This window comes from Sorex araneus, chromosome 3, assembly GCF_027595985.1.
Source record: "Sorex araneus isolate mSorAra2 chromosome 3, mSorAra2.pri, whole genome shotgun sequence".
In the NCBI taxonomy this organism is placed as follows: Eukaryota; Metazoa; Chordata; class Mammalia; order Eulipotyphla; family Soricidae; genus Sorex; species Sorex araneus.
Genome location: NC_073304.1, coordinates 236,970,937 through 236,983,257, shown reverse-complemented (window position 1 = coordinate 236,983,257; position 12,321 = coordinate 236,970,937). Strand labels below are relative to the sequence as shown.

The 12,321-nt window shown below is 56.0% G+C and overlaps 1 protein-coding gene across 2 annotated transcripts in view; it reads left to right on the top strand.

The window, feature by feature from the left end:
* Positions 1 to 12,321, top strand: part of RNF157 (ring finger protein 157) — a 51,848-nt gene that overhangs the window by 4,209 nt on the left and 35,318 nt on the right. For both annotated transcript variants that reach the window (XM_055131044.1, XM_055131043.1), the window contains exon 2: positions 11,353 to 11,471. In XM_055131044.1, the coding sequence (XP_054987019.1) occupies positions 11,353 to 11,471 (119 nt within the window). The remainder of the gene's footprint in view (positions 1 to 11,352; positions 11,472 to 12,321) is intronic.

The window sequence follows — 12,321 nt, the reverse complement described above, 5'->3', positions numbered from 1 at the left end:
CAGGAATTACCCCTGGCGGTGCTCAGGGGACCATATGGGATGCTGGGAATTGAACCCGGGTCGGCCGCATGCAAGGCAAACGCCCTACCCGCTGTGCTATCACTCCAGCCCCACACTAAAATATTTTTAAAGACCTTCTTTATGCTCTGGTCTAAAGGCATTTCCTACCCTTCAACTGATCTTGAAATTGGCCAACTTCTGGGATAATGGTATCTTCTATCTGGAAGGAATTTGGCACAAGACACACTCACCTCTAAGAATATGGAGGCTCTCGGAGCCGGAGCCATAGATAGTACAGCAGGTAGGCATTTGCCTTGCATGTGGCCGACCTGAGTTGGCATCCCGTATGGTCCCGTGAGCCTGCCAGGAGTAACCCCTGAGCTCTTCCAAGTGTGGCCCAAAAACCAAAAAGGGAAAAAAGAAAGTGGAGGCCCGGGAAGTGAGTCAGCATGGCTGGTCCCTGAACAGGTCTCGTCAGCGCTGGGCTTCAGCTCTGATGTCCCTGAACACGGGTGGGGTGGAGACTGGCCCTGAGGGAAGAGAAAGAGTGATTGGGGGACATCTCGGGGGCTGATAGCTGCCCAGCCTTGACTTTCCAAAGCAGGTGACCTGACACCAAAGGCCTAGTACCATTGGTCGCCCGGTGCCACGGCGGATTCAGAGTGCAGCCTTGTCACCATTTTTTGTCTTTTTGGGTCACACCCAGTGATGCTCAGGGCTCACTCCTGGATCTGCACTCAGGAATTACTCCTGGCGGTGCTTGGGGGACTATATGCCGGGGATCGAACCCGAGTCAGCTGCATGCAAGGCAGACACCTTCCCCCCGTGCTAGTGCTCCGACCCCCTGACTCCCTGACTGGTCTTTTGAGTAGCCATAATTTCTTTTGATGTGTACGCCATGTGTCCTACCAATGAACATTTGGAACATTTCCCCCAATCTTCTGTTACTGCAAACAGTGCGCCGGTGAACAATGGTGCACATATGTTTCAGCAGTTTCCTTTTGCATTGTTAATAGATCCATGATGGTTAATCATTTGAGTAGCAGAAGGTAAGGTGGGAGTTGGTTTCTGTGTAGTATTTCTACATTGGCATGAAGAGCTATTTTTAGCGAGCTCAGCTGTCTGGCGCACGTGCTTTCTATGTCTGACTGCAGACTCCATCCTCACTGCCAGGCGGTCTCCTGAGCACTGAGTGATGAGTATGTCTGGAGCATTCCAAGTGTGACCCCCGAACAAATACACCCCCCTCGCCGGCCAGCTATGTAGGATGCTATTCATGGCTTTTGTGCTTTTTAAATTTTTGAATTCAAAGTCACATAGGCCAGTACATCCATCTCTGAGATCTTTACTTCTCTAAGAGCCGGGGACCAGGGGACAGTGGGGAGGACGTTTGTCTTGCACCCTCCAAAGACCCCGCGAGCTTCCATCCCTGACACCCCGCCTGGTGCTGTGAGGAGTGGCCCTCAGCCTCGGCAGGGTGAGCACTGAGCATCGCTGGGTGTGATGCTCAAAACAAAACTAAATAAAGGAGATAAAATAAAAGCAACCAGAGGGAGTGCCGCTCAGGGGGGCACACGCTCCCGTGTCTGAGGCCCTGAGTTCTGTCTGTGGCATTCACACACGAGGCACACGCAGAAGCCCATCATCATTTGTTTGTCACAGGTATGGTTTGGCCAGGACGATTGGTTTTAAGGGATACCTGCTTGTCCCCCGCCCCCCCCCTCCGCTTTCTCTCAGTGCTGGGGATCGAACCCAGGCCCTCCATGTGCCAGGCTGCGCTCTGCTGCTGAGCCACACGCCCGGCCCTGCTCGCCCAGCGGGAAGAGGCCCCTCGGAGATCCGCGTCCTTAGGCCGGTTTACCCGAAGCAGGAGGCAGGAGGCAGCGGTCAGGATGATAGAACCAACTTTAAATACCGAAGAAATCGAGTTCATTTCCCACTCGGTGTCTGGGCAGATTGGAACACAGGCGTGGTTGCTTTGCTCAGGCGTCCGGAGGTGCGGCCTCCCGTGAGCGTCAGTCCCTCTGCAGAGCTGCTCCAGACGTGTGTCCATTGGAGGCAGCTTCGGGGGTGGCTTGTCACTGGTCTGCCCTGTGTGCCAGAGCAACTTCTGTCCTTTTTTTTGGGGGGGGGATGTTGTGTTTTGGGCCACACCCAGCTCAGGGCTTACTCCTGAGTCTGAATCACTCCTAGCCAAAGTCTGGGGACCATATGAGGTGCCAGGGATCAAATTCAGGTTGGCCACATGCAAGCAAGTACCCTGCCCCTGTACTGTCACTTCCGCCCCAGTTCCTCTCTCTTCCTCCCGTCCCCGATAGTTCACTCAGAATAGAGTGCAGCAGGGAAAGCCACCCCGTGTACATGAGAAAGTATTTCCAGCTCCTATGCAGGAGGGATTTGTATCTAGGCTCTAGCAGAGCCTGAGCTCCTCAAAATCGAAAGGCAGCCCAAGTTAAAACGGGAATGGAGAGAGGCTGGAGCGATAGCACAGAGGCTAGGGCATTTGCCTTGCACCCGGCTGACCCGGGTTCGATTCCCAGTGTCCCATATGGTCCCCCGAGCACCGCCAGGGGCAATTCCTGAGTCCATGAGCCAGGCGTAACCCCTGAGCATCGCTGGGTGTGACCCAAAAAGAAAAAAGAAAAACAGGCAAGAGAGTTGAAGCCATTTCTCCATAAAGGATGCACAGACAGACAGTGAGCCCGCTAAAGGGGGCCTTAGGGGGTGCAAATGAAGGCTGCACTTAGATAGCTCTTCACACCCCTCGGGTGTGTCGGGAAAAAGCAATAATAGCAAGTGTTAGTGAGGGTGTGTTGGGTTTGAGCCCTGGCGCCCTGCAGGTGGGAAAGCACTGTGACACCTCCTGGGACAGTTAGTCACGTGTGACTTAGCAGCTTTATGCCTCCGACATGCGTGTCCATGAAAAATGGGGCCGGGGAGGATAGTACAGCGGGAAGGCACTTGCCTTGTGTGTGGCCGACCCAGGTTCGATCCTGAGCCCCGCCAGGAGTCACCCTGAGAGCCAGGAGTCCGCTGAGAAACGCCAGGCATGGCCCAAAAGTCAATACAAAAAATGAAAAGTATCTCATACCAAAATGTGTCCACGTCTGTCCAGACAACATCATAATAAAAGGTGGAATAACCAAGTGTCCGCCAACTGATGGGCTCAGCAGGTGGTGAATAAGTATTATACGTCCGTACAATAGGATTTTGTTTGTTTATAAGAAATAATGAATAGAGGGGCTGGAGCGATAGCACAGCGGGGAGGGCGTTTGCCTTGCATGTGGCCAACCCGGGTTTGATTCCCAGCATCCCATAGGGTCTCCCAGCGCCGTCAGGAGTAATTCCTGAGTGCAGAGCCAGGAGTAACCCCTCTGCATTGCCAGGTGTGACCCAAAAAGAAAAAAATTAATGAATGGTGTAAGCCTCTGGATTCCATTCCCAGCACTGCAAAATAATAATAATAATAATAATAATAAGTGGCTAGAGAGAGAGTACAAAGGTTAAGGTGCTTGTGTTGAACCGACTCTGGTTCGGTCCCCAGCACCGCATATACACTGCTGCCCTCGCCCCACCAGGCGTGATCCCTGGGCACTGCCGGGTGTAGCCAAAAATGACAACAGGGACAGGCTCGGTGACTGAAATCACCTGCCCCCTAAGCACACGGCCCTGAGTTTGATCCTCGCTGCCACCCACATGCGCTGAGCATGGCCCGGGCACCGCCACAGCAGCGCGTGTGATGCTCAGCACTCGCCCTGGGGTGTGGGCATGGCAGCTCTCAGGGGCCACCCCCACGAGCAGCATGGCTAGACATGTGCAGCCGTGCACCCCCAGGGCCGCTGCCGGGTGAGTGGGGTGCTTTGCTCGGGTGCTGGCACTGGGCACTGGGGTGCGGCCCGATGGGGGAGCAGTGGGCCTTGTGGGCACGAGACCCTGAGTTTGACCCCCAGCCCCACACGCCCTCCCCCTGCCCGCCAACTCCCGGGAATGCCTGGGTCCTGTCAGGCGCGACTGTGTTGGTAAGAGCAGGCCCCGGTCAGCGGGGAACTGGAACGTCTGGTAAACGGAGTTGGTGAAAGCTCCCGGGCGGACCACCTTGTACCCACACAGCCGCAGAACAGATTCCAGGGAGAGAAGCAGTCAGGTTAGGGGAGGGGGCACGCGAGCAGGTCCTGCTGGAGGAGCAAGGCATGCCTGTTGGTGGGCGCAGGCGAATCTGGCCCCCTGGGGGAAGCACAGTACCAGGGGCGAGCCGGCAGAACCCTGGGACAGGAGCGGGGTCTGGACTCTCGGCTCTCGTCGGCCATGTGACCCGGGACAGATGCCTCGCCATCTCTCTGCGGCTGTGTGATGTGGGACGACAGCTTGCCTTCTCTGTTTTCTATTTTTTTTCCCTTTTTGGGTCACACCCGGCGATGCACAGGGGTTCCTCCTGGCTCTGCACTCAGAAATTACTCCTGGCAGTGCTCAGGGACCATATGGGATGCTGGGAATCGAACCCGGGTCGGTCTCGAGACTGAGTCCAGGCTAGCTGTATGCAAGGCAAACACCCTACCCGCTGTACTATCACTCCAACCCCTGTTTTCTTTTCTTTTCTTTTTTTTTTTTTAAATCTTTAGAAATGTTTTAGTTTTGGTGGTGCTCAGGGCTCACTCCTGGCAGGGCTCAGGGGACCATATGGGGTGCTGGGCGCTGTATGCAGGTGGCCACGTGCAAGGCAAGCGCGGCCCGCTGTTCTTTTGCCAGCCCCATGATATCTCTACCACGGTTACGTGTGGTCATTTCCACATGGCGCCCAGGGGGGTGGCGGTGGGGGCTGCCGTGCCTCAGTCACACTTCACAACCGTGCCCGGAATCTTGAGGGACTCTGGTAGCTAAAACCAAGTGGTCTGTTCCACAGACGATCCGGATTAGTTGGATTCTGCGTGGGGCCTGGCTTCTGGGGCTGCGCTCCTCTCCCTCCCCGCGACCTGGAGCGCCCGCATGTGCTGGGGTGTTCACTAGATCCAGCGGCTTCTGCTGCTGTTTGCAGAAGTCTGAAGTGGGGGGCAGCCAGGGCAGCTCAGGGCTGAAGCACACTGCGTGCGGGGGGCCCAGGCTTGGTGCCTGCTTCCAGGTCACCCCAAGCCCCTCCAGGCGTGGCCCCCAAATACACACAGACAGACCACATGTGTGTGTTTGCCAGGTGGGGCCGGAGCAGGTCTCTTTCTTTCTTTCTTTCTTTCTTTCTTTCTTTCTTTCTTTCTTTCTTTCTTTCTTTCTTTCTTTCTTTCTTTCTTTCTTTCTTTCTTTCCTTCCTTCTCTCTCTCTCTCTTTCTTTCTTTCTTTCTTTCTTTCTTTCTTTCTTTCTTTCTTTCTTTCTTTCTTTCTTTCTTTCTTTCTTTCTTTCTTTCTTTTTTCTATTTTGCTTTTTGGGCCACAGCTGGCGATGCTCAGGGGTACTCCTGGCTGTGCTCAGGGGACCCCACGGGATGCCAGGGATCGAACATGGGTCAGCTGTGTGCAAGGCAAGTGCCCTATCGGCTATACTGTCACTCTGGCCCCAATTTTTTTTTTCTCAACCGTGTCAGCACTGGTGAGACTGGAGCAATAGCACAGCGGGGAGGGCGTTTTCCTTGCATGCGGCCGACCTGGGTTCAATTCCTCCGTCCCTCTTGGAGAGCCTGGTAAGCTACTGAGAGTATCCAGCCCGCACGGCAGAGCCTGGCAAGCTCCCCGTGGAGTATTCGATATGCCAAAAACAGTAACAAGTCTCACAGTGGAGACATTACTTGTGCCCGCTCAAGCAAATTGAAGAACAATGGGACGACAGTGCTACAGTGCTCTCTCTTTTTTAAAAAAAAGCATCACTGGGGCCAGAGCAATAGTACAGCGGTAGGGTGTTTGCCTTGCATACAGCTAGCCTGGGCTCAGTCTCAGCATCCCATAGAGTCCCCTGCACCCACCAGGAGTGACTTCTGAGTGAAGAGCCAGAAGTAACCCCTGAGCATCGCCGGGTGTGACCCAAAAGGCCAAAAACAGTTTAAAAAAATATATATAGGGGGCTGGAGAGATAGCACAGCGGGTAGGGCGTTTGCCTTGCACGCGGCCGACCCGGGTTCAAATCCCAGCATCCCATATGGTCCCCTGAGCACCGCCAGGGGTAATTCCTGAGTGCAGAGCCAGGAGTAACCCCTGTGCATCGCCAGGTGTGACCCAAAAAAAAAAGCAAAAAAAAAAAAAATAAAAAAATAAAAAAATATATATAATGCCATTGGGGCTGGAGCGATAGCATAGCAGGTAGGACGTTTTCCTTGCACGCGGCCGACTCGGGTTCAATTCCCAGCATCCCATATGGTCCCCTGAGCACTGCCAGGAGCAATTCCTGAGTGCAGAGCCAGGAGTGACCCCTGTGCATCGCCAGGTGTGACCCAAAAAGCAAAAAAAAAAAAAAAAAAATCATTGCCATTATGTACCTTGGAGACCCTTGGGTCCTTCAGGTGCGATGTCCCCTCTATGGTCAGTGACATGCTCATTCCACTGCTGAGGCCCTTTGTTATGGCCCTTGGGGGCTTTGAGAGACCCCCTGTTAGCAGGTACAAAACATGTTACGTTTCTCTGTCCCTTCCTGTCCCGAGCTTGGCTGTGTACTCCTAGGAGCCCAGACTCTGGTCTCACGGCACTGTTTCCCACGGCCAGAATTAGCTCTTAACCATGCTCCCTGCTGCCATTATTTCTGGAACATTCCAGTGGGCAATGGGACAAGGTGATCTGCAGAGGTAACGCAGGAGGTGTGATCCAGGGTTTGGAACAGAGGGCTGGAACTCAGGTCTGGTGCCCCACAAGTGGCCCTGAGGCATCACTGGTGTGGCCCTCCCTCACACCCCTAAAGAATGTATGGGGACGGGGCTGGAGTGATAGCATAGCGGGTAGGGCGTTGTGCCTTGCACGCGGCTGACCCGGGTTCAAATCCCAGCATCCCATATGGTCCCCTGAGCACCGCCAGGGGTGATTCCTGAGTGCAGAGCCAGGAGTAACCCCTGTGCATCGCCAGGTGTGACCCAAAAAAAAAAAAAAAGAATGTATGGGGACTTTTTATTGATACTTCTAATTTAAATTCATGTGGTTTCCCCCCCTCTTTTTCTGTGATTCTCAATGAAACCAGAAAGACTGAAATGTCACAGAATGGCTTGTTTTGCTCTCTGCCACATTCTCGGAATAATACCAGGCCTGCCACCAGCAGCGTGATCATGGTGGAACTGTCACGTGCACAGAGACGAGCCCTTGTCTTCCCTGGGGGCTGTTCCCCACTGGAGAAATGGAGTTGAATTACAATGGTTTTGGTTTGGGGGCCACACCCAGCCTTGCCTCGGCCATCCCGGAGCCTGCAGGCCACGTGCTCTACCACGGGGCCCTTCGCCAGCCCTGGCCGGCGTCTGGAGGCGTCTGGAGAGGGCCGGCGGGGTCCTGCCGGCTGCTCTTGTCTGGGAGCATTTGACTGTATCTGAGCTTCATTTTACTTTCAACTTGTGGGATTGCTTGAAAATTCTAATTGTATACTGATGTGCAAGATTTACACAGTTGCGCTGTTGGTTATACAAGACTGCTAATCGAGGACATCTGAAACACACACACACACACACACACACACACACACACACACTGGACCACATCTGGTCTGCGCTGTTGGTTATACAAGATTGCATAATCGAGGACATCTGAAACACACACACACACACACACACACACACACACACACACACACACACACACACACACACACTGGACCACATCTGGCCGTGCGCTGTTGGTTATACAAGACTGCGTAATTGAGGACATCTGAAACACACACACACACACACACACACACACACACACACACACACTGGACCACATCTGGCCGTGCTCTGGTTCAGGAATCACACACACATACACACACACACACACACAGGACCGTATCTGGCCGTGCTCTGGTTCAGGAATCATTCCTGGTGGGACTCGGCTGTAAGAGGTTCCGGGGAATTCGTGCGTGCCAGGAGACGCCCTCGCTGCTGTCCCAGCTCCCCGCTCCCATCTGCTTCCAGAGGACTCCCCGGGGTGCCCCTGGGGTGCTCGCCCCACGCAGGTGTAGGCTAGCTGGGTGGGAGCTTGGGTGCTCAGCCCTGCTCCAGCGCAGCCAGGCCTGGGGACCACCAGGGCTGACCTGCCGTGCTGGGGACTGTGCCCGCCCCCCCCCCCCCCCCGGCGTCTGGGCGCCAGAGTCCGTGATCTAAGCCGGCGCTTCTGCTCCTGCTGCGGCCGCCGCCTCCCTCTATGAATTATGCACCAGGACCTCTCGAGCAGCCTGCGGCGTGAATAATTCATCTCTGGCTTTCCCAGCTGCCCGGCGCACTGCCCCCTGCAGATGGCCGCTCTCTGCGGTCACGTCCCCATGGCGGTCTCTCTGCGAGGGCTTTGAGTTGACTCCTGAATGGTGCTCTCCTGACCGTTGTCTCACTAAAGGCCCCACAGGGTGCGGAAGATTTTTACTCACGTTGTTTCGTTTAATCCGAGTCTCTGGCCTGAGGAAAATCCAGGACAGAATTTGTGTGTGTGTGTGTGTGTGTGTGTGTGTGTGTGTGTGTGTGTGTGGCGAGGGGGGGGGAGAGGGGGCGGGTGGGTGGATTTGGGGCCACATCCGGCGATGATGCTCAGGACTTGTTGAGGGTTTGCTCCTGGCTCTGTGCTCAGGGATCGCTCCTGGTGGGCTTGGGGGAGCCATGCGGGATGCCGAGGCCCAGGCCTGGGCTTGCTGTTTGCCGGGCAAGCGCCCGCTGCTCTGTGCACCATTCCAGCCCCTCAGGACAGAAAATCTTGTTTGGTCTTTCTGTTAGAGTTTTCCTCCCTCATGGGCTGAAACTCCCAGTTTTTCAGTTTGCTGTAAACCTTCAGCAAAAATGGAGACTGAAGGGCTGGAGAGAGAGAGTACGGGGGCAGGGCGCTGGCCTTGCATGCGGCTGACCTGGGTTTGAGCTCCGGGTTCCATATGGTACGTAGCACCAGGAGTTATCCCTGAGCATCACTGGGTGTGGGCCAAAAACTGGGGGGAAAAGAAAGGAAACTGAGTTAGAAAGGTGTTTTTTTTTTTTTTTTTTGCATTTTGGGTCACACCCGGCGATACTCAGGGTTTACTCCTGGCAGTGCTCAGGGGACCATATGGGATACTGGGGATCGAACCTGGTTTGGCCATATGCCAAGCAAATGACCTACCTGCTGTGCTATCGCTCCAGCCCCAGGAAGTTTTTTTTTCAATATAATTTTTTTTTTCTTTTTGGGTCACATCTGGCAATACACAAGGGTCACTCCTGGCTCTGCACTCAGGAATTACCCCTGGTGGTGCTCAGGGGACCATATGGGGTGCTGGGAATCGAACCTGGATCGGCCGCGTACAAGGCAAATGCCCTACCTACTGTGCTATCACTCCAGCCCCAACTTCATTTATTTATTTATTTATTTATTTTTGCTTTTTGTGAAAAAATTTTGTTTGGTTTTTGGGCCACACCTGGCAATGCTCAGGGGTGACCCCCTGCTCTGCACTGGACTTTCTCCTGGTGGGCTTTGGGACCGTATGGGGTGCTGGGGATTGAACCCGGGTTAGCCGTGGCCAGGCAAGTGGCCTACCCATTGTACTGTCTCCAGTCAGGAAGTTGGGGTTCACCGTGTCCGAGCAGTGGGGGGAGCACTGATCAGAGAGATTGTGGTAGGGGATCTTTGGCACGCTTCCCCCTCAGCCCAGAGCAGATCCTGCGAAGGCAGCCAGAGGGACGCCCCGTGCCTTGGGTGCAGGAGCCCTGGGCTGGACCCCGGAGCACTGCCAGGAGCAACTCCCACCCAGAACCCCGAGTAGCCCTGACCCAGCGGGGGTCGGGCGTGTTCAGTCCTTGGAGCCGAGGGGTGCCCCAAGGGGGGCTGTGCCATGCTCTCCCGCTGCCTCCTGTGACTCAGGGCCTACACCTTGGCCCAGTTCCCGCCTTGGTCAGTGGCGGGGAGGCCGGGGTGGGGGAGTGACCTCTGCCTGTGGGTCGCATCCTGTTATTGTGGTGTTGCTGCCCGAACTCGGGGGCGCTGATGTCCTGGCCCTCAGCACTGTCAATGGCCTTGGCGCTGGAGGGGGCATGTGGCAGGGTTGCTGTGGCCCAGTAACCCCCACGGCCCGTTGTGGCACCTGGTGCTGGAGCTGGGGCCAGTCAGGTGATCTGATTCCCTTTCAGGAATAGTTGCTTTTTTTTTGTTTTTATTTTTTGCTTTTTGTGTTACACCTGGCGATGCTCAGGGGTCACTCCTGGCTCTGCACTCAGGAATTACACCTGGCAGTGCTTGGGGGACCCTATGGGATGCTGGGAATCGAACCCGGGTCGGCCGCGTGCAAGGCAAACGCCCTCCCCGCTGTACTACCGCTCCAGCCCTGATAGTTGCATCTTGAGGCAAACTAGAAACTGAAGCGGCGCGTGGTAGAGGTTTGCTACACGCACAGTGGCAGCTGGGCCCCGAGTCTCCTGGGCCTGGGGGTGAGCTGGCTTAGGAAATCTTGGCAAAGAGATATCGGCGTGTGTGTCTGTGTGCATGTGTGTGTGTGTGTGTGTGTGTGTGTGTGTGTGCGTGCGCGCACATGCACGCTGTTCCCTTGGGTTAAGGCGCTTGAACAGGGCTGGAGAGATAGTCCAGGGCTAAAGCACTTACCTGCAGGCGGCTGATTAGGGGTCCCAGAGCCCTGCCAGGAGTGATCCCTGAGCACCACCGCATTAGCCTGAAAACCAAAACAAACAAATCAAGAACTCTGGGGCCCACCCAGCAGTGTTTGGGTCTCTCCTGGCAGTGCTCGGGGGCTGTAGGGGGTACCTGGGATCGAGCCCGGTCCGCCGCGTGGAAAGCTCGTGTGTCCCTCTTGTCCTGTTTCTCAGGCCCCAAAGCACTTTTTTCTTTTTAGTTTGGGGTCACACCCGGCTATGCTCAGGGGTGACTCCTGGCAGTGCTGGGGGGACCCTATGGGATGCCGGGGATCGAATCTGGGTCAGCCGTGTGCCGGGCAGCGGCCCTCCGCACTGTGCCATCTCTGCCTTCCCAGAGCACTTCTGGCACAAGTGGGGAACTTCAAGCTCAGGGGGCAAATCAAGGACCACCTGCTCCGGGCAGGGAGCGTCGCGAGCACCCGACGGGGCTCTGGCTCTGGCTGAGAATGTGAGGCGGGGAGGGCGTCCCCGTCATGGTCGCTGTCTCAGAGCCTTCTGGGCTCAGCGTTGCTCACTCCGTGCCCTTCTCCCAAACGCAGAGGAGGGGGCCGAGCCTTGGAACTGACTCTCGGCCCCTGTATGACGTCTCCGTCTCTCCCTCCAGGAAGCTACTTTGCCAGCCACTTCATCATGGGAGGAGAGAAGTTCGACTCGACTCACCCCGAGGGGTACCTGTTTGGCGAGAACAGCGACCTGAACTTCCTGGGGGACAGGCCCGTGGCGGTATGGATGGACGCGGGCTCTGGGGGGCTTGTGAGGGCGGGCACCTGGGGAGGGGGGCCCTGGGAGGTGTGGAAAGGCTCCCAGCATCCGCCCGAGTATGTGGATGGTACCCCCAGTCGAGCTTCCCCAGACAGGTGGTCAGCCGCCTGTGGCACCGAGTGAGACCCACACAGACACAGACACACATGCACCAGCCCCCTGTGGCATCGAGTTAGACACATGCAGAAACACCAGCCCCTGTGGCACTACATAGTCTCTCTCTCTCTCTCTCTCACACACACACACACATACTCACACACACACACACACACGTGTCAGTCCCCATGGCTCTGCACTCACACACACACACACACACACACACACACACACACACACTCATACACACATGTGCGCTCTCCCCTGGCTCATACTTCCGTGCGGGAGGTTCTGCAGGCCCGGGCCTGGGCCCAGCAGCCCGGAGGACAGGTGTCTCGCCGCTGCAGTGTCCCAGCACAGGGACAGACCTTGTCAGGAACAAGCTCGTGGGGCAGCGGGTGTGCTGGGCTGCGGCGGCTGTCACACTCGGCCCCGTGCCTTCCTCTCTGCCCCCGCCAGGCCTTGAAGTAGAGTTTATTGTCGTCATTATTTGGAGGACAGTGGGGGGCACACTGGTGGTGCTCAGCGATGGGGTCCCCAGCCGGGCAGGCGCCGTGATCGCTGTACTAGCTCTCTAGCGCCTTAATTTTGGGGGCAACCCCCAAGCAGTGCTCAGGGGGTCCAGGAGTCACTGCCAGTGGTTCTTGTCCAGCCAGGCTGTTGGCTCGGTGCTGGGGCCCGATAGGCAGTGCTGGGGGTGGCTCAGGGAGTCTCC